A 21,726-nucleotide genomic window follows, 5' to 3' on the forward strand; every position below is an offset into this window, starting at 1 on the left:
CTCTATAGTGAACCTGTGTAGTGAACCTGTGTGGTGAACCTCTATAGTGAACCTGGGTAGTGAACCTGTGTAGTGAACCTCTATAGTGAACCTCTATAGTGAACCTGTGTAGTGAACCTGTGTAGTGAACCCGTGTAGTGAACCTGTGTAGTGAACCTGTGTAGTGAACCTCTATAGTGAACCTCTATAGTGAACCTCTATAGTGAACCCGTGTAGTGAACCTGTCTATGGTGGACCTGTGTAGTGAACCTCTATAGTGAACCTCTATAGTGAACCTGTGTAGTGAACCTGTGTAGTGAACCTCTATAGTGAACCTCTATAGTGAACCTGTGTAGTGAACCTCTATAGTGAACCTGTGTAGTGAACCTGTGTAGTGAACCTCTATAGTGAACCTCTATAGTGAACCTGTGTAGTGAACCTCTATAGTGAACCTCTATAGTGAACCTCTATAGTGAACCCGTGTAGTGAACCTGTCTATGGTGGACCTGTGTAGTGAACCTCTATAGTGAACCTCTATAGTGAACCTGTGTAGTGAACCTGTGTAGTGAACCTCTATAGTGAACCTCTATAGTGAACCTGTGTAGTGAACCTCTATAGTGAACCTGTGTAGTGAACCTGTGTAGTGAACCTCTATAGTGAACCTCTATAGTGAACCTGTGTAGTGAACCTCTATAGTGAACCTCTATAGTGAACCTGTGTAGTGAACCTCTATAGTGAACCTCTATAGTGAACCTCTATAGTGAACCTGTGTAGTGAACCTGTGTAGTGAACCTGTGTGGTGAACCTCTATAGTGAACCTCTATAGTGAACCTGTGTAGTGAACCTGTGTAGTGAACCTGTGTAGTGAACCTGGGTAGTGAACCTGTCTATGGCCGACTGGTACAAGTTGTGGCGCTTCCACCACGGGGCACTCGCCTTGACACATTTGGTGCGTCGACCCGCACCACGGAATGAAGCCTTAAAATAACACAACACTGTTGGAGGGATGGCTAACACAGGAGGGATGGCTAACACAGCAACACATATGTTGGATTGTTTTGGAAGGTGGATCGGGATCAAAATAATGAAATCAAGTTGCTCACAAGGGCAAAATGGAGTATATTTTGATAATGAAAAGGTATGTTGATTTCTGCCGACAATACCCTCTAGAGAGGCTCTCTCAGCCCCTCGCGTGGAGATATCAGCTATTGTGGGGCTGCGCTTTTACCTTTTGTCTTGGAGTAGACACATTTTTTTCAATGACTTTAGATGTTATTTTGCAGGCCGCTATGGTTGAATTAAACGGTATGAAATAAATATATATTTACATTGTCATCGTGCCAAAAAGGCCATTTGATTGGTGGCTTGTCGGAGACCCGGTGCAACATTGCGCGTTCATTAAAGACATTATGTACAACGTGAAATTAAAGGCAACAAATTGTAGGGCCTGCACTTGCCAAAATATTGACAAAATTTCTGACTGAAAACATTTGGTATTACTGTAATTGCTCATTGAACTGCAGGTGGCACTGTGTGTGTGAGCGTTTTGTAAATATTTATCCAAAAAGCAAAATGCTGGATGCTTTTGAATTACTGCAAATTTTAAATTGTCAGCCTGAAGATAAGTTGTGCATAAATGGTCTGCTGTTCACAGACAGATACATATGTTGCACTCAGAGCTGATTAGCATTTGTTTGGAAGCATTTGTGTCGCGCGTATGTGCATTTTAAAGCGTTAAAATAACCTCCCCCCTCTCCCCCTTCCCCTCACCCCTCCTTCCCGCCGCTCCCTTGGCTTCTTTTAAAGTTATCCCCCCCTCCTCATACATCACACAAACACGCATACACACTCACACACGCTCACACACACACTCACACACAACAACAACCGCCATTCGCCACTAAGTGGCGGTGAAGGCACCACGACGCTTGTGCCAGGCCATGTGCACCTTGAGGCCACGTGAAGTGTCGAACGCCCGCTGGCAGGAGGTCACGGGGCAGACCCAGGTGCCACGGGTCGACTGACTGAGACGACTGGCTGGTGCACCACCTGTGCCCTCTACTGTGCCAACCTGCTGTGCTTTAGTCACCCGGCGCTCCGCTCGTTGTTGTGAGCGTCGCTCCTCCGCCCTCCGTTGTTGTTGGAGAGTGACTGCCTCCAATTGCCCAGTAGCGTCCTTCATGAGCCTCCTCAACAGAGGGCGATCTTGACACCGCTGGTACCAGTCATCGGCAAGTCCACTCAGCTCCACGTCCTCCTGTACCACATCACTCCATCTCTTCTCTAGCCCGTGCCGCGCCCGTTTAGCCCCCTCGATCCGGCCGAACAAAAGCTGTTTCGGCATGCGGTGGTTGGGCATGCGGGCTACATGACCCAGCCATCGCAGACTTGCCTGCCGGAGGAGCTCACCGATGGGACTTTGTCCAAATCTTTCAAGGATTTGTGAGCTCCTCACACAATCCAGCCTGGTTAAACCCAGGATGGATCGTAGGCAGGCCAGCCTAAATGTTTCTAAACAGCGAAGATGAGTGCTAGCTGAGGTGCCATCTGTTGAGGAAGTACTGAAAGCGATCCAGAGTCTGAGACCAGGAAAGGGACCGGGCAGAGATGATCTCCCAAGCGAAATGCTGAGGGAGGGAGGGTGGCGTTTGTGCACAGACTGCCCTCTATGACATCATAACAACAGTCTGACCAATGGACGGGTTCCACAGGATTGGAAGGATGCCCTGGTGGTCCCCCTCTTTAAGAAGGGAGATCGCACAGACTGTAACAACTACGGGGGCATCTCACTCCTCAGTGTGCCGGGAAAGGTCCTGGCAAGGATTATTCAACATCGCCTTGCCAGGCACGCTGAGGAGAGGCTTGCAGAGCCCCAATGCGGATTCAGGAAAGGGCGGTCCTGCACAGATGCCATATTTTCTGTCCGTCTGCTACAGCAGAGGTGTAGGGAATTCCAGCAAGACCTACATCTCTGCTTTATTGACCTGGTCAAGGCCAATGATACCATCAGTAGGCTTGGGCTCTGGGTTGTTCTTCGTGCTTTTGGAGTACCTGACCCTCTGCTCACGATCATTAAGGACCTTCATGATGGTGAGCGGGCCCGGGTAAAACTACGTGGCCGGGAGAGCGAGCCATTCCCTGTACACCTTGGGGTGCGACAGGGATGTCCTCTGGCTCCCACATTATTTAACATCTATTTTGACCACGTCGTTCGTGAAGCCTTCAATAGCTGTACCGGGGGAATCTCCATATGGTACAGATATAATGGGAGGCTGATCGATGCCCGGGTGCGGTCAAGGGATGGCTCCCTATTACTCAACCACGTTATGTATGCCGATGATTTGGTAATAGCTGCTCATTCAGAGGAGGAGTTGGAGACGCTGCTGCTGAGACTGGAGCGTGCCACTAAGAGATGGGGCCTTACCATCAGCCCCACCAAAACTAAGCACCTGCCTGGGTATTTTGTGCCATCGGACACTCCACCCCCACAACTCCCAATCGGTGATGGGGCAGTTGTGGAGAGAGTGGAGAGTTTCCCATACCTGGGCAGTGTGCTTATGAGCGGCTCCAGTTTAACAGCAGAGGTCTCACTCCGAATCAGTCGAGCGGCAATATATTTCCATCGGTTGCGTAACGCTGTGTGGAAGCTACCTGGTCTGTCGCTCCGCACTAAGCTTCAGGTCTTCTCGGCCACGGTCATTCCCTCCCTTCTCTATGCTTGCGAAACGTGGACCCCCCTAATGGAACATCTTTGCCGGTTAGAAACATTTAGGCTGGCCTGCCTACGATCCAGCCTGGGTTTAACCAGACTGGATTGTGTGAGGAGCTCACAAATCTTTGAAAGATCTGGGCAAGGTCCCATCGGTGAGCTCCTCCGGCGGGCAAGGCTGCGATGGTTGGGTCTTGTAGCCCGCATGCCCAGCCACCGCATGCCGAAACAGCTTTTGTTCGGCCGGATCGAGGGGGCTAAACGGGCGCGACACGGGCTAGAGAAGAGATGGAGTGATGTGGTACAGGAGGACGTGGAGCTGAGTGGACTTGCCGATGACTGGTACCAGCGGTGTCAAGATCGGCCTCTGTGGAGGAGGCTCGTGAAGGACGCTACTGGGCAGTTGGAGGTGATCGCCCTCCAACAACAACGGAGGGCGTTCGACACTTCACGTGGCCTCAAGATGCACATGGCCTGGCACAAGCGACGTGGTGACGTCACCACCACTTAGTGGCGAATGGCGGTTGTTGTGATGGTGGTGGTGATGATGGTAGTGGTGGTGATGATGGTGGTGGTGGTGATGTTGGTGGTGGTGGTGGTGATGGCGGTGATGATGGTGGTGGTGATGGTGGTGGTGATGGTGGTGGTGGTGGTGATGGTGGTGATGGTGGTGGTGATGATGGTGGTGGTAGTGATGGTGGTGGTGATGATGGTGGTGGTGATGGTGGTGATGTTGATGGTGGTGATGATGGTGATGGTGGTGATGATGGTGTTGATGGTGATGGTGGTGATGATAGTGGTGGTGATGATAGTGATGATGGTGGTGATGATGGTGGTGGTGATGGTGGTGGTGATGGTGATGATGGTGGTGATGGTGGTGGTGATGATGGTGGTGGTGATGGTGGTGATGGTGATGATAGTGATGATGGTGGTGGTGATGGTGGTGGTGATGGTGGTAATGATGATGGTGGTGATGGTGGTGGTGATGATGGTGGTAGTGATGGTGGTGGTGATGGTGGTGATGGTGGTGATGATGGTGGTGGTGATGGTGGTGGTGATCATGGTGGTGGTGGTGATCATGGTGGTGGTGATGATGGTGATGGTGGTGATGATGGTGGTGGTGGTGATGGTGATGATGGTGGTGATGGTGGTGATGGTGGTGATGATGGTGGTGATGATGATGGTGGTGGTGATGATGGTGGTGGTGATGATGGTGATGGTGGTGATGATGGTGGTGGTGGTGATGGTGGTGGTGATGATGGTGGTGGTGATGATGATGGTGGTGATGATGGTGGTGGTGATGATGGTGATGGTGGTGATGATGATGGTGATGGTGGTGGTGGTGATGGTGGTGATGGTAGTGATGATGGTGATGATGGTGGTGGTGATGATGGTGGTGATGGTGGTGATGGTGGTGGCGGTGGAGCGGTCGTGTAGCGGCAAGCACGCTGCGCTACGAACCTGGCAACCCTGGTTCGATTCCCGGCTCACGGTCAACACCGGTGACATTCATCTGAAACGGTCCTTGGCCTCCCATAGGTCGACAATTGAGTACCCGGTGCGGTGTGCAAACATCGCCACTGGGGAGACAAAGGCGGCCGGGCGTGGTGTTGGCCACCCACCCCCTCATGTGCCGTGCCGGCCTTCATAGGTGCTCGCTGACAGCACTTGCCCCTACAATCAGTTACGACTACAGGGGGGATCTTTGTCTTTGGTGCGCAGGGCTCTGCGCCCGGGTGAAGCGCGCCAAAGGCTCCGCCTCCTGCGCCGCCAGCCACCGCTCGAGGCGCTGTTCGACTGCCGACCGAGGAGGCCTCGTTGGTGGCCTCGTTGGTGGCCTCGTTGGTGACCTCGTTGGTGACCTCGTTGGTGACCTCGTTGGTGGCCTCGTTGGTGACCTCGTTGGTGACCTCGTTGGTGGCCTCGTTGGTGACCTCGTTGGTGGCCTCGTTGGTGACCTCGTTGGTGACCTCGTTGGTGGCCTCGTTGGTGGCCTCGTTGGTGGCCTCGTTGGTGACCTCGTTGGTGACCTCGTTGGTGACCTCGTTGGTGGCCTCGTTGGTGACCTCGTTGGTGACCTCGTTGGTGGCCTCGTTGGTGACCTCGTTGGTGGCCTCGTTGGTGACCTCGTTGGTGACCTCGTTGGTGGCCTCGTTGGTGGCCTCGTTGGTGGCCTCGTTGGTGACCTCGTTGGTGACCTCGTTGGTGACCTCGTTGGTGGCCTCGTTGGTGACCTCGTTGGTGACCTCGTTGGTGACCTCGTTGGTGGCCTCGTTGGTGACCTCGTTGGTGGCCTCGTTGGTGACCTCGTTGGTGGCCTCGTTGGTGACCTCGTTGGTGACCTCGTTGGTGACCTCGTTGGTGACCTCGTTGGTGGCCTCGTTGGTGACCTCGTTGGTGGCCTCGTTGGTGACCTCGTTGGTGGCCTCGTTGGTGACCTCGTTGGTGGCCTCGTTGGTGACCTCGTTGGTGGCCTCGTTGGTGACGTCGTTGGTGACCTCGTTGGTGGCCTCGTTGGTGACCTCGTTGGTGACCTCGTTGGTGGCCTCGTTGGTGACGTCGTTGGTGGCCTCGTTGGTGGCCTCGTTGGTGGCCTCGTTGGTGACCTCGTTGGTGGCCTCGTTGGTGACCTCGTTGGTGGCCTCGTTGGTGACCTCGTTGGTGGCCTCGTTGGTGACGTCGTTGGTGACCTCGTTGGTGGCCTCGTTGGTGACCTCGTTGGTGACCTCGTTGGTGACCTCGTTGGTGGCCTCGTTGGTGACCTCGTTGGTGGCCTCGTTGGTGACCTCGTTGGTGGCCTCGTTGGTGACGTCGTTGGTGACCTCGTTGGTGGCCTCGTTGGTGACCTCGTTGGTGACCTCGTTGGTGGCCTCGTTGGTGACGTCGTTGGTGACCTCGTTGGTGGCCTCGTTGGTGGCCTCATTGGTGACGTCGTTGGTGACCTCGTTGGTGGTCTCGTTGGTGACCTTGTTGGTGACCTCGTTGGTGGCCTCATTGGTGACCTCGTTGGTGACCTCGTTGGTGGCCTCGTTGGTGACCTCGTTTGTGACCTCGTTGGTGGCCTCGGTGGTGACCTCGTTGGTGGCCTCGTTGGTGACCTCGTTGGTGGCCTCGTTGGTGACCTCGTTGGTGGCCTCGTTGGTGACCTCGTTGGTGGCCTCGGTGACCTCGTTGGTGGCCTCGTTGGTGACCTCGTTGGTGACCTGTCCGCCCACGTGGATCGGGAGCATCCATCGGCAGAAGCAGTGCCGGATTGTACTCGTAGCAAAAGTAGCATAAGCTATCAACTCCGGTTCAGTGATTCTGCACTTGCTCTATTCCTACAGTACTATACTGCCTGAGTGTTTAAGGTTAGCAATGTCGCATTATCTGGCTGTATAGAATGCACCTAGGTTCCTGCACAGCGCCTGTTATTGGCCCACGTCTCTCAGCAACACGGCGATAATGCACAAGACGTTGTAGAGGCGGATGTGGGGCTCCGGTTCCAATTAAACTTGGGCTTCTTTAGATAATTGTCAAAGGCGCAGATTGGCTTGTGTTTTGATGCACGCTTGTATGCCAACATTTCGCCTCTATTGTATGACAACGTAGAATAAAAACGGATTCATATTTGTGTAATGTTTGAAAGCTGTGTTTTTTGTGTAATTTGCCTCGAGGGCTCAGTGCTTCGTTGAGTCTTCGAAATCTTCCCCGAGAACATTTTCCCATGCCCAAGCTAAATGCGTTTATTCCCTTTTTGTTTGCCTCCGGTTTATTTGATGGGGACGAGCACCTATCCAGACCGCCAGCTCATTGGGACTGAATGTGTGACCGTTTTGTCATAGACCACCAACTGAACTTGTGGAGAAAACGTGGCCATCCCAACAACAAACATTGATGACTAGACTCCCATTGAGGACAACATCAGTTGCGTCTTTGTTTCACTGCTGCCTGTTAGCCACATTTGTCGAACGACTAATGGTCTGGATAAGGTTCAGAGAGCTTGTATGCATGCAATGCACACTTTTGTACGTTGTTCATTCTGCAACTATTTCCAGTGTGGGGCAGCTCATTGGCGACTGAATACTTTCTCGGACGATGCTAGAGCGTGAGGTGGCATGTGATGAGCAGCACTCCGCTCCTGCTCCTGACGCCGCTATCCGGCTCGACCACCCGAATGTGAAGTTGTCGTTGTTGATCTGCATCGACATCAGCAGCCGCACGGGAGGAGGAGGAGGAGTGCCAGGTGCAGGCAATGTTGTTTTGCTTCTCAGGCCTGGACAGCTCCGGCTGAAACGACGTGCTGGTACACAGTGTGTGCGTGAAGTCACATGCTTGGTTGGAAATATTATTATTTTTTAAACCGTTTATATGAGTGTACTGATCATAGAAAACATTACGGAGTTCATCGATTGAAAATCAAAGCACATAGAGCATAAGCACATACGATAGCGATTATATTGCTGTTTATCAATACAAAATGCTTTTACATTGTGTAGCACACTTAATAAGCATTAAATATGCATACATACATTGACACTTAAATACTGCTTCCATTGCAAACAAAGCACATTTTTTGTAAATATGTAGAATTTAAAAATACACAAGATTTGATACAATAAGTCGTTACAAAACTTTACAACGTTACGGTTCTACATTGTACATTTAACTGTCAGGGTTTCTTTGTGATTCAAGCTGTTTGTCTTGCTATGGGAATAACGTTTCAGAAACATGTGAGCGGCATTCAGTTCTGCTCATGTGGACACGTAAACGGCAAACTGAAATATTGTTCCGATTTCAATCCACGACACTCTTGAACTGAAAGCTACCCCTTTAATAATATCAAGACAAAATCCATTTCGGGCTTTGTAGGGATTTTTGTTGAAGTATATTGGAATCCAAGAATGAACACGTCCAATCAAATGCTGACACAGTTTGAGCATTAATTCGATTATGAACAGTGTTGCGCACATTTGTGTGTGTTGTGGTGTATAGCTCACCAATGTGATTGTGGTGTATAGCTCACCAATATGTTCTTCTTTGGTTCTTTCGGTAAAGTCACGTAGAATGAGAATAAAATAATAAATTGATAGAATAAAATAACACAATAATATTCTCACGACGTTTCGGCCACAACACAAGCGGTCTTCATCAGGTGAAGGGGACGAGACTGTCTGGAGGACAGCGCTGGAGTGAGAAAGCCACGCTGAGATCACGACCTTCAAGCTGTTTGAGAAGAAACAAAGCGCCTTGACAAAGGAATTAGCATAGAATTTAGCATTGAAATAGCTAAGTTAAAGTATACACATCCAAGGAGTGCCTCTGCGGATGTGTATACTTTAACTTAGCTATTTCAATGCTAAATTCTATGCTAATTCCTTTGTCAAGGGGTGCCTTTGCAGATGTGTATGCTTTAACTTTAACATAGCCTTTTCTGTGACCAGTCACAAGCTAATCACTCAGCCATTTCAATGCTAAATTATATGCTAATTCCTTTGTCAAGGCGCTTTGTTTCTTCTCACACAGCTTAAAGGTCGTGATCTCAGCGTGGCTTTCTCACTCCAGCGCTGTCCTCCAGACAGTCTCGTCCCCTTCACCTGATGAAGGCCGCTTGTGTTGTGGCCGTAACGTCGTGAGAATATTATTGTGTTATTTTATTTTATCAATTTATTATTTTATTCTTATTCTACGTGACTTTACCGAAAGAACCAAAGAAGATGAATCCTTGCAGTCACGAAAGCTTTAAATCGAAATCTCACCAATGTGATTGCGGCGTACAGCTCACTAATGTGATTGTGGTGGACAGCTCACCGATGTGATTGTGGTGTATAGCTCACCGATGTGATTGTGGTGGACAGCTCACCAATGTGATTGTGGTGTATAGCTCACCAATGTGATTGTGGTCGACAGCTCACCGATGTGATTGTGGTGTATAGCTCACCAATGTGATTGTGGTGTACAGCTCACCAATGTGGTTGTGGTGTACAGCTCACCGCTGTGATTGTGGTGTATAGCTCACCGCTGTGATTCTGGTGGACAGCTCACCAATGTGATTGTGGTGGACAGCTCACCAATGTGATTGTGGTGGACAGCTCACCAATGTGATTGTGGTGGACAGCTCACCAATGTGATTGTGGTGGACAGCTCACCAATGTGATTGTGGTGTACAGCTCACCAATGTGATTGTGGTGTACAGCTCACCGATGTGATTGTGGTGGACAGCTCACCAATCTGTTTTCAGGTTGTGCCGAGCGTTGTTTGGGGTGATTTCCGACATTTCGCTCCACGTGCTGGGAGCATCTTTAGCCAAGTAAAAACCCCACATCGGAGAACTCAATATGCTGATCGTTTAAATCAATGGATTAACATTAGCAAATAATTGTAACTTGTCAGCACCAAATACTCTACCTTTATATTATTTGGAAGCCACTGGAGCTATGCACTTTTAAATGTAAATTGAAAACATTTATTTAGAACTTCTTTTTGTGTTTAGTTTATTGTCCTTCCCCCGCACCTCTAATTAGCACAGTTGGCTACGTACGGTGCGAAAGAAGTTCGACATCCATACAGAAGTTAGACAAACAAAATTTCCATAACCACAAAAAAATCCACAAGATTCTAATAATTTTATAATCACAACTTTTTTTATGTTTGCGATACATTTTAACAGGAAAAAAGATAAGTTACTCTTCCAACATTTCAGTGTAAAATTATGTTCTGTGCGGCATAAAATATTGATTCTTTTTTTAGACAATTTAATGAATATTGCACCGACAGAAGTAGGACTTGACCACAGATCAATTGTATTTCATATCATGATGTAATAGCAAAACAAACCCATGGAGCATGTGGGACTGAATCGATGGATTGTTCGATACACCTCTTGGTCGCTGTCCATGCAGACGTTGGTCAAGATGTCTAGTGACCCCCATTTGATTCTCTTAAACTCACCTCTTTTTAAAGTGACGTTTACTCAAAACTAAAATTAATGCGCGAATAAAAAAAGACAAGTTCGAGGTCAATTAATTGTGGGGTCACATGACATTTGGATCACCCTGTACGAGGGACCCAAATCAATACGTGGAGCAACGAAACAAGGACAGCTTCAAGATTGGGGCGCCGTGTCCCACTGCCGCCAGTATCCCAGTGATGGCAGTGTCCCACTGGAGGCAGTGGGACACTGCCGCCAGTATCCCACTGGCGGCAGTGTCCCAGTGGAGGCAGTGTCCCACTGGAGGCAGTGTCCCACTGGTGGCAGTGGGGACACTGGTGGAAGTGTCCCCACTATCCATAAACAATATTTAGATTGCCGTTTTACCTTCTCTGAATCCAGTCTCCCGACCACAAACACTTCAGTAATGTACACTATCATATATTTAGTGGTGTATGTAAAATATACAATATTAGCACACACACACACACATCATGAACCCCTTTCAATAAAACATACAGGTGAACATGGGTGTATATATTAAACGTCCTTAGATAGCAGGTGCACAGGGCATTGTTGAACAAGTCGTGATTAATTCATAACATTTGCATCATTCGTCAATTAGACGTGAATTGGATTAGCTTGGTTATAGAGAAATGTATTTAACCAGGAGCGACTGGTGAGTCATAAAAGTTTGGTTGGGTGGTGGCCAGGTGGGTTGGGGGCAAGTTCAGGAGCATCCCAGCCTCTTGTTATTGCTCTCTCACTTCATGCTTTTCAAGCCTTGGGAGTGGTTCAGAGTCGGCCAGTGAATGCCAAAATGTGCATCTGATTGGGGCGGGCAAATTTAACGCCCCACGTTCCAAGTATTTTTAAAATCAAATTTGAAATGGTCAACAGATTAAGAAAATGACTTAAATTAGTAATTTGTATTTTATTTGTTCAATAATACATATTTTTTAAATAACATAAAGACACGATTGAAAGTTTTCGTGACTGCAAGAAGAAGGCTACTTGTGTTGTGGCCGAAACGTCGTGAGAATTTTATTGTTCTTATTTTGTGTTATTGTTTTATTCTCAGTCTACGTGACTTTACCGAAAGAACCAAGAACATAAAGACATTTAAAGGCAATGTGTTTGGGTGTGGCATCACCCCAACGCGTACCCAGAGCAGGAATGAGAAATGTTCATACTGCACGCCAGGGAAAGTGTTTCATCTTCAAGAGAGGCAGCGAGAGAAACCGTGACCCTGCTCATTTTGAACACGTGGCCCAGCAGCTTTCCGAAGGTTCAATTAAACGGCATTGCCATGCTCTGCTGAATACAGTTGAACGCTCACTTATTCAAAAAACGGTAGATCACATTTTTACCTGAATTGGTTTTGTTGTCAGTTTGAGCATTCACTTCTATGAAGATATTTGCGTGAATAATGACATAATTAAGTTTGTATATTTAGTTGTCACACCCACCCAGTACAGAGAGTATTGTTTTGCTATTTTCTTCCTCAGTTATAATCAGACGTGCGTCTTCATGCACCATGGTCTGTCGCTAGTGCAGTCCTGTAATGTTGGGGTGAGATGTGGGGGGCTGACCCCCCCACCCTCATATCCCCCCATGTATAAATCCTGATAGTCAAGTAAAATATGTTTATTGGTAGGGGGTGGACAATATGCAGACTCGAGTACAATTAAAGTGAACGGCACTGCAGCCTTTCCTCTTCAACACAGTGGCAGATAGATCGAGCAGCATCCGTGATGAAAACAATCACATCGTGACGTTATTCCGTTCTGCTTTGCGTTCAGCGAGTTTAGAGTCTGTGTATCATTGGCTGTCGTGCCCCCTCCCCCTCTCAATCAATTTATTTAAATTGGGTCACACTTTGTTCCACGGCCAGATTAATTTTTAAAGTCGTGGGGGGGGCATGGGAAAGATCGTAGAAAAAATCACCATGCAGCACAGTGAAGTTACATTGAATCTGCACTCAGGAAGTGTGGGGCAAATGTTTAAGTCCAAGTACAAACGTGTGATTTAACGAGAGATATGGGTTTGAAGCAGTTGGAAAGTTGTGCTATAACTACCATACATGCAGAAAGTAAACCATAGCTTTAATAAACGAGTTGCACAGTGATATATAATGTTTAAATTACAGGTGCACTAGCTACTACAATGCACATACAGACGGCAAACATATCAACCCAGTGAGGAACATCTCATGACTTTACTAGACCCATAACAGTCACATGCTAATTATGAAATTATGTATATTAATTATTGTAAAATATATATAGCTCATGTTTACCAAATTGATGATAAGGGAGTCCATGGCATGTAGTATTTACTCGGTGTCCATTGAAATGAAGTTGCAGAAAGACAAAATGGCCGCGCCCCAATAGCCCATCAGGTCAAGCAACCAGTCTTACATTTGAGTAAAACGGGTATTTGTTTAATTAATGTAAGACTTGTATTGAGCACGTTAAGTGAGCATTATATTAGATTCAAAGCTTTGACTTTACCGAAAGAACGAAAAAGTGAACATTATATTTTAAGCCTTTCATAACATCGAGCACGAACGTTGAAATAGTTCACTTTTTCTGCAACTGTGACTTGCATGGGTCGTTAAAACAAAAACATAAACAGCACTCAGTGCAGCAGAGATAATGTATTGACAGTGTTTACGGACAATAAATGTTGTGACTCCCTTATACAGAAGTAGTTTGTAGTGACGTTGCCTTGGCATGCACCAGCTTCAAGCGTGACCTGTTCGTCGATGTGCAGCATATTCATGGACAGCGGTCCTGGCATGGAGCCGATGTTATGAACATGAAAGTGTGATGCTTGCACGGCAACCGAGAATTACTTAACAGTCTGGCAGAGGAGAGGCGCAAAAACACCCGAGGGAGGTGATGTGGAATTGTTGCAGCGTTTAAGCGCGGGAACTTACTGGGCCCCTCATTTTCCCCACCCGGACACAAGGCACAAATTAGCTTCACGACTCAGTAGTGACGCGGTCGCGACGCTTCAAGGATGCGCTCGCCATGGCTTTCAAAGGAAGATCGTCGAAAGCCACCGATGAGAAATACTTGTGACTCTTCAGCCGGGTTATGGAATAAGGTCCCCCAGGATGGGTGGAGAAGGAGCGCGGGGGCGTTGCGCCGCTGCCCCATCGGACGTGTCGTCAGCGGCGTCTAGAGGTGCGTAATCTCCCACAGGCAGCTGGGAGAGCGGAAGGACTCGGGCACCTCGCTGTCCAGCTTGCAGATGACCTTGTAGATGGCCTTCTTCCACGAGGGGTCGACGTCCTTGGCAGCCGCGACGGCACAGAAGAACTCGCGCAGCGTCAGCTCCGCCACCTCCAAGAAGCGTCCTGGGACCTGCTCCACAGGAGGCACAAACGGGAGCCCCAAATGTGCAAGACGCTGCAACGGTGCGACGCCTTGGGGACACCTCTGCTGCTGGAAGGGCCCTCCACTCGACTTAATTAAATCCCTGCCAAGTGACTCTGCATTGGGTATTATTGAAGAAGCTATGAAAAACTGTATTTGGGCGTTTTAAAGAATATACTGTGAAAATTACATCACAAATTCCGTCATGCATGGTTACCAGAGCTCAAGCTACCGCTGTCCGAGCTGTCATTAAATAACACGAAGTTATTTCGAACATAATACATTTTGTACGTGGCATTCATGCATTGCTATAAGGAGACGACATGTTTCACAGACGAGTACAGTCTGCCAGTAGGGGCGATGTTGCTATGCGATTTTAACCAAATGTATTAATTTGCAGTGAAGCCGATGTGACTTAATTTTACTCAATATCCAAGCCAAACAACGCACGCACGATACAGCTCACATTCTTTACTTCACATACATGAACGCACACTTGCAACCACGAGGCACGCCTCCTTAACCCGGTGGTTGTAATGTTTTCCTTTAGCTGCTATCGCATAGTTTTTTTGTGTGGCCTTACTAAAGCTGTAGCTGTAGCCATCAATTCCAGGACCCCCACTGAGTGTTAATACGAAACCCCACTGAGGTGTTAATTGGAGGGATGTCATTGACCAAAGCAAATTATAAGAGGGTCCTTGTGAGTGTTGTCCATAATTGTTTCTGAGTGTTAACTTAAAGGGGTTCCTATTTCGCAACTTGTCACATCCATGATCGTGTTAAGTATCACAGTCTCTTCAAAATAAACGAAATGGATCTATATGAGGGAAAATAACAAAAAAAAAATTGGGAAAGTGACGCATGTGCAACACAAGGATTCGCTTGTGTGCATATACAGTTGTGCATTCGTCAAATGTCAAAGTTAATTCCCACTTAAATTAGCCTGCAGCAGCGCTCACCTCCTGCTTACAGTCTTGGCCCAGTGGTGGGAATTCCACATTCTTATGACTGGGGCAAGTCTATCCATAAGGCAACCACTACTGGCTTTCCCACAAATGTTGAACACGTCTCTATTAACCGTGGAGGGATTTAAGGGGTGAATCAATACCTGGCTGGTATGTGAATTCAACACATTTATATTTGAAGGACATGTATTCTCACTACAGTGCCACCTGCCCCCACGCTGTGATGAAGCTCCTACTGCGTGGGGTTTTGTGGGTTCTGCTGTACGACGCTCCGATGGCTTTTCGGATTGTACCGTGTGTTGTTCGTCAGCGTCCTGGCTTCATGCCGAACAAAGTGCGGTACAACCCAAAATAAACCATCGGAGAACTGTAATTATGTGTTAAATATGTATGTTGAACTTCTTTCACACCGTACATAGCCAACCGTGCTAATCGGAAGTGTAGGGGAAGGTCGGGGAAAAGTGTCCCAGACGGCCGCAGAAGCGCATCTGAAAGCGCATGATGCAGTGACCATCTTTGTTCAATGGCCAGCCCAAAGCCGCCGCTGCTGCTGCTGCTGCGAGGATGAGCGGAGTTCACGTGATGGTGGTTTATGTTGCTTGACGAGACCAGCAACGTATTATGGTTCATTTGTGAGCTGGTACCAGACGTTATTATTCCAAACTCCGGTCCTTTACGAAAGTGGACGACAGAAGTGATCTGAAGCTGCTTTAGGCTTTGACCTCAATCTCCCGGTCACGCTTGACCTCGTCAAGCTTAACCCGATTAATGAACTCGACATCGCATGCAGATTTACCTCAAGCCTCTTTGGGGTTGGGCCTCCCATCACGCGGGTCGTGAGCTGTTTTGAAAGTTTTGAACCATGGGCACGGAATAACGTGGAGAGAATCAGTTGGACGGAGAGAAAGAGTGACAAGGAAGTGCTCCAGCAGGTTTCGGAGGAGTGAAGCCTCTTTAGAACAATTCAGAAGAAGACAAAGGTTCTGAATCTGGCACGTGTCCAGGCAGAGGGCTTTGATTGCAGATGGATGCAGGGAACAAAGTCAAGAGGTAAAACAATGAGGGCCCTGCTCGTTGACTCGAACGAAAGGTGAATGACAATCAAGGGGAATGCACGAGATTGGGCAGGGTGGAGGAAACTTGAACCGTAAAGCTGCCCTCTAATAAAGGATTCAATAAGTAGATGGCATGGGTCTCTGTCGGCAAGCAGAAAAACACGAGTAAGTGCCCGTCAATGTTCCCACTTCTTACAGTGATGTAAGCACTTTGTGAAGCGCACGCATTAATGCACGCACTAAATTCTGTGTATGCAGTAAATTGCACACGCAGCATTTATCACTAGCAAGAGTCTGCCATTGTGTGCTGATGTCATATCTCAACATTGAAATGTGACAAATTGGCCATAAAGATAAAATGTTTAATTAATAACCGTCCCTGTGCAATTAACCCATTAGAGTCTGTATTGCAATGTACATCACGCATATCAATGGATTTTCAAAGGGTAAAATAATAATAATTTAGAGCCCGTTGTCAATCCACTGATAGATAAAACCTTTCAAACATGGTGGTTGCTGGAACAAAAGTCGCCACGGTGGCAAGATGCCAGTTGACATTGTAGACATAGAAGTAGTTGACATTGTAGACATAGAAGTAGTTGACATTGTAGACATAGTAGTAGTTGACATTGTAGACATAGAAGTAGTTAACAATGTAGACATAGAAGTAGTTGACAATGTAGACATAGAAGTAGTTGACAATGTAGACATAGAAGTAGTTGACATTGTAGACATAGAAGTAGTTGACAATGTAGACATAGAAGTAGTTAACAATGTAGACATAGAAGTAGTTGACATTGTAGACATAGAAGAATTTGACATTGTAGACATAGAAGTAGTGGACAATGTAGACATAGAAGTAGGTGACATTGTAGACATAGAAGTAGTTAACATTGTAGACATAGAAGTAGTGGACAATGTAGACATAGAAGTAGTTAACAATGTAGACATAGAAGTAGTTGACAATGTAGACATAGAAGTAGTTGACATTGTAGACATAGAAGTAGTGGACAATGTAGACATAGAAGTAGTTAACATTGTAGACATAAAAGTAGTTGATATTGTAGACATAGAAGTAGTTGACATTGTAGACATAGAAGTAGTTGACATTGTAGACATAGAAGTAGTTGACAATGTAGACATAGAAGTAGTTGACAATGTAGACATAGAAGTAGTTAACATTGTAGACATAGAAGTAGTTAACAATGTAGATATAGAAGTAGTTGACAATGTAGACATAGAAGTAGTTAACATTGTAGACATAGAAGTAGTTGACATTGTAGACATAGAAGTAGTTGACATTGTAGACATAGAAGTAGTTGACATTGTAGACATAGAAGTAGTTGACATTGTAGACATAGAAGTAGTTGACATTGTAGACATAGAAGTAGTTGACATTGTAGACATATAAGTAGTAGACATTGTAGACATAGAAGTAGATGACATTGTAGACATAGAAGTAGTTGACATTGTAGACATAGAAGTAGTTAACAATGTAGACATAGAAGTAGTTGACATTGTAGACATAGAAGTAGTTGACATTGTAGACATAGAAGTAGTTGACAATGTAGACATAGAAGTAGTTGACAATGTAGACATAGAAGTAGTTGACAATGTAGACATAGAAGTAGTTAACAATGTAGACATAGAAGTAGTTGACATTGTAGACATAGAAGTAGTTAACAATGTAGATATAGAAGTAGTTGACAATGTAGACATAGAAGTAGTTAACATTGTAGACAGAGAAGTAGTTAACAATGTAGATGTAGAAGTAGTTGACATTGTAGACATAGAAGTAGTTGATATTGTAGACATAGAAGTAGTTGACATTGTAGACATAGAAGTAGTTGACATTGTAGACATAGAAGTAGTTGACAATGTAGACATAGAAGTAGTTGACAATGTAGACATAGAAGTAGTTAACATTGTAGACATAGAAGTAGTTAACAATGTAGATATAGAAGTAGTTGACAATGTAGACATAGAAGTAGTTCACATTGTAGACATAGAAGTAGTTGACATTGTAGACATAGAAGTAGTTGACATTGTAGACATAGAAGTAGTTGACATTGTAGACATAGAAGTAGTTGACATTGTAGACATAGAAGTAGTTGACATTGTAGACATAGAAGTAGTTGACATTGTAGACATATAAGTAGTTGACATTGTAGACATAGAAGTAGATGACATTGTAGACATAGAAGTAGTTGACATTGTAGACATAGAAGTAGTTAACAATGTAGACATAGAAGTAGTTGACATTGTAGACATAGAAGTAGTTGACATTGTAGACATAGAAGTAGTTGACAATGTAGACATAGAAGTAGTTGACAATGTAGACATAGAAGTAGTTGACAATGTAGACATAGAAGTAGTTAACAATGTAGACATAGAAGTAGTTGACATTGTAGACATAGAAGTAGTTAACAATGTAGATATAGAAGTAGTTGACAATGTAGACATAGAAGTAGTTAACATTGTAGACAGAGAAGTAGTTAACAATGTAGATGTAGAAGTAGTTGACATTGTAGACATAGAAGTAGTTGACATTGTAGACATAGAAGTAGTTGACATTGTAGACATAGAAGTAGTTGACAATGTAGACATAGAAGTAGTTAACATTGTAGACATATAAGTAGTTGACAATGTATACATAGAAGTAGTTAACATTGTAGACATAGAAGTAGTTGACATTGTAGACATAGAAGTAGTTGACAATGTAGATATAGAAGTAGTTAACATTGTAGACATAGAAGTAGTTGACAATGTATACATAGAAGTAGTTGACAATTTAGACATAGAAGTAGTTGACAATGTAGACATAGAAGTAGTTAACATTGTAGACATAGAAGTAGTTGACAATGTAGACATAGAAGTAGTTCACATTGTAGACGTAGAAGAAGTTGACATTGTACACATAGAAGTAGTTGACAATGTAGACATAGAAGTAGTTGACATTGTAGACATAGAAGTAGTTGACATTGTAGACATAGAAGTAGTTGACATTGTAGACATAGAAGTAGTTGACATTGTAGACATAGAAGTAGTTGACATTGTAGACAGAGAAGTAGTTAACAATGTAGACATAGAAGTAGTTGACATTGTAGACATAGAAGTAGTTGACATTGTAGACATAGAAGTAGTTGACAATGTAGACATAGAAGTAGTTAACAATGTAGACATAGAAGTAGTTGACATTGTAGACATAGAAGTAGTTGACAATGTAGACATAGAAGTAGTTGACATTGTAGACATAGAAGTAGTTGACAATGTAGACAAAGAAGTATTTGACATTGTAGAAAGAGAAGTAGTTGACAATGTAGACATACAAGTAGTTTACAATGTAGACATAGAAGTAGTTGACAAGGTAGACATAGAAGTAGTTGATAATGTAGACATAGAAGTAGTTGACATTGTAGACATAGAAGTAGTTGACGTTGTAGACATAGAAGTAGTTGACAATGTAGACATAGAAGTATTTGACAATGCAAACATAGAAGTAGTTGACAATGTAGACATAGAAGTAGTTGACATTGTAGACATACAAGTAGTTGACAATGTAGACATAGAAGTAGTTAACAATGTAGACATAGAAGTAGTTGACATTGTAGACATAGAAGTAGTTGACAATGTAGACATAGAAGTAGTTAACAATGTAGACATAGAAGAAGTTGACATTGTAGACAGAGAAGTAGTTGACATTGTAGACATAGAAGTAGTTGACAATGTAGACATAGAAGTGGTTGACAATGTAGATGTAGAAGTAGTTAACATTGTAGACATATAAGTAGTTGACACTGTAGACATAGAAGTAGTTGACAATGTAGACATAGAAGTAGTTGAAAATGTAGACACAGAAGTAGTTAACATTGTAGACGTAGAAGTAGTTGACATTGTAGACATAGAAGCAGTTGACATTGTAGACATAGAAGTAGTTGACAATGTAGACATCGAAGTAGTTTACAATGTAGACATAGAAGTAGTTAACATTGTAGACATAGCAGTAGTTAACATTGTAGACATAGAAGCAGTTGACATTGTAGACATAGAAGTAGTTGACATTGTAGACATAGAAGTAGTTGACATTGTAGACATAGAAGTCGTTTACATTGTAGACATAGAAGTAGTTGACAATGTAGACATAGAAGTAGTTGACAATGTAGACATAGAAGTAGTTAACAATGTAGACATAGAAGTAGTTGACATTGTAGACATAGAAGTAGTTGACAATGTAAACATAGAAGTAGTTGACATTGTAGACATAGAAGTAGTTGACAATGTAGACAAAGAAGTAGTTGACATTGTAGAAATAGAAGTAGTTGACAATGTAGACATACAAGTAGTTGACAATGTAGACATAGAAGTAGTTGACAAGGTAGACATAGAAGTAGTTGACATTGTAGACATAGAAGTAGTTGACAATGTAGACATAGAAGTAGTTGACATTGTAGACATAGAAGTAGTTGACATTGTAGACATAGAAGTAGTTAACATTGTAGACATAGAAGTAGTTGACATTGTAGACATAGAAGTAGTTGACAATGTAGATATAGAAGTAGTTAACATTGTAGACATAGAAGTAGTTGACAATGTAGCCATAGAAGTAGTTGACAATGTAGACATAGAAGTAGTTGACAATGTAGACATAGAAGTAGTTAACATTGTAGACATAGAAGTAGTTGACAATGTAGACATAGAAGTAGATCACATTGTAGACGTAGAAGAAGTTGATATTGTAGACATAGAAGTAGTTGACAATGTAGACAAAGAAGTAGTTGACATTGTAGACATAGAAGTAGTTGACATTATAGACATAGAAGTAGTTGACAATGTAGACATAGAAGTAGTTAACAATGTAGACATAGAAGTAGTTGACATTGTAGACATAGAAGTAGTTGACAATGTAGACATAGAAGTAGTTGACATTGTAGACATAGAAGTAGTTGACAATGTAGACAAAGAAGTAGTTGACATTGTAGAAATAGAAGTAGTTGACAATGTAGACATACAAGTAGTTTACAATGTAGACATAGAAGTAGTTGACAAGGTAGACATAGAAGTAGTTGACATTGTAGACATAGAAGTAGTTGACAATGTAGACATAGAAGTAGTTAACAATGTAGACATAGAAGTAGTTGACATTGTAGACATAGAAGTAGTTGACAATGTAGACATAGAAGTAGTTGACATTGTAGACATAGAAGTAGTTGACAATGTAGACATAGAAGTAGTTAACATTGTAGACATAGAAGTAGTTGACATTGTAGACATAGAAGTAGTTGACAATGTAGATATAGAAGTAGTTAACATTGTAGACATAGAAGTAGTTGACAATGTAGACATAGAAGTAGTTGACAATGTAGACATAGAAGTAGTTAACAATGTAGACGTAGAAGTAGTTGACATTGTAGACATAGAAGTAGTTGACAATGTAGACATAGAAGTAGTTGACATTGTAGACATAGAAGTAGTTGACAATGTAGACATAGAAGTAGTTAACATTGTAGACATAGAAGTAGTTGACATTGTAGACATAGAAGTAGTTGACAATGTAGATATAGAAGTAGTTAACATTGTAGACATAGAAGTAGTTGACAATGTAGACATAGAAGTAGTTGACAATGTAGACATAGAAGTAGTTAACAATGTAGACATAGAAGTAGTTGACAATGTAGATATAGAAGTAGTTAACATTGTAGACATAGAAGTAGTTGACAATGTAGAC

General features: G+C 44.2%; 1 protein-coding gene across 1 annotated transcript in view; it reads right to left on the minus strand.

The window, feature by feature from the left end:
• Positions 1 to 10,292: 10,292 nt before the first annotated feature.
• Positions 10,293 to 21,726, minus strand: part of LOC116947116 (prospero homeobox protein 1-like) — a 60,032-nt gene continuing 48,598 nt past the window's right edge. The window contains exon 3 of the mRNA XM_032962534.2: positions 10,293 to 13,969. Within this exon, the coding sequence (XP_032818425.2) occupies positions 13,784 to 13,969 (186 nt within the window). The 3' untranslated portion in view covers positions 10,293 to 13,783. The remainder of the gene's footprint in view (positions 13,970 to 21,726) is intronic.

Source organism: Petromyzon marinus, chromosome 29, assembly GCF_048934315.1.
Source record: "Petromyzon marinus isolate PM22_M1 ecotype Great Lakes invasive population chromosome 29, UKy_Petmar_22M1.pri1.0, whole genome shotgun sequence".
Classification (NCBI taxonomy): Eukaryota; Metazoa; Chordata; class Hyperoartia; order Petromyzontiformes; family Petromyzontidae; genus Petromyzon; species Petromyzon marinus.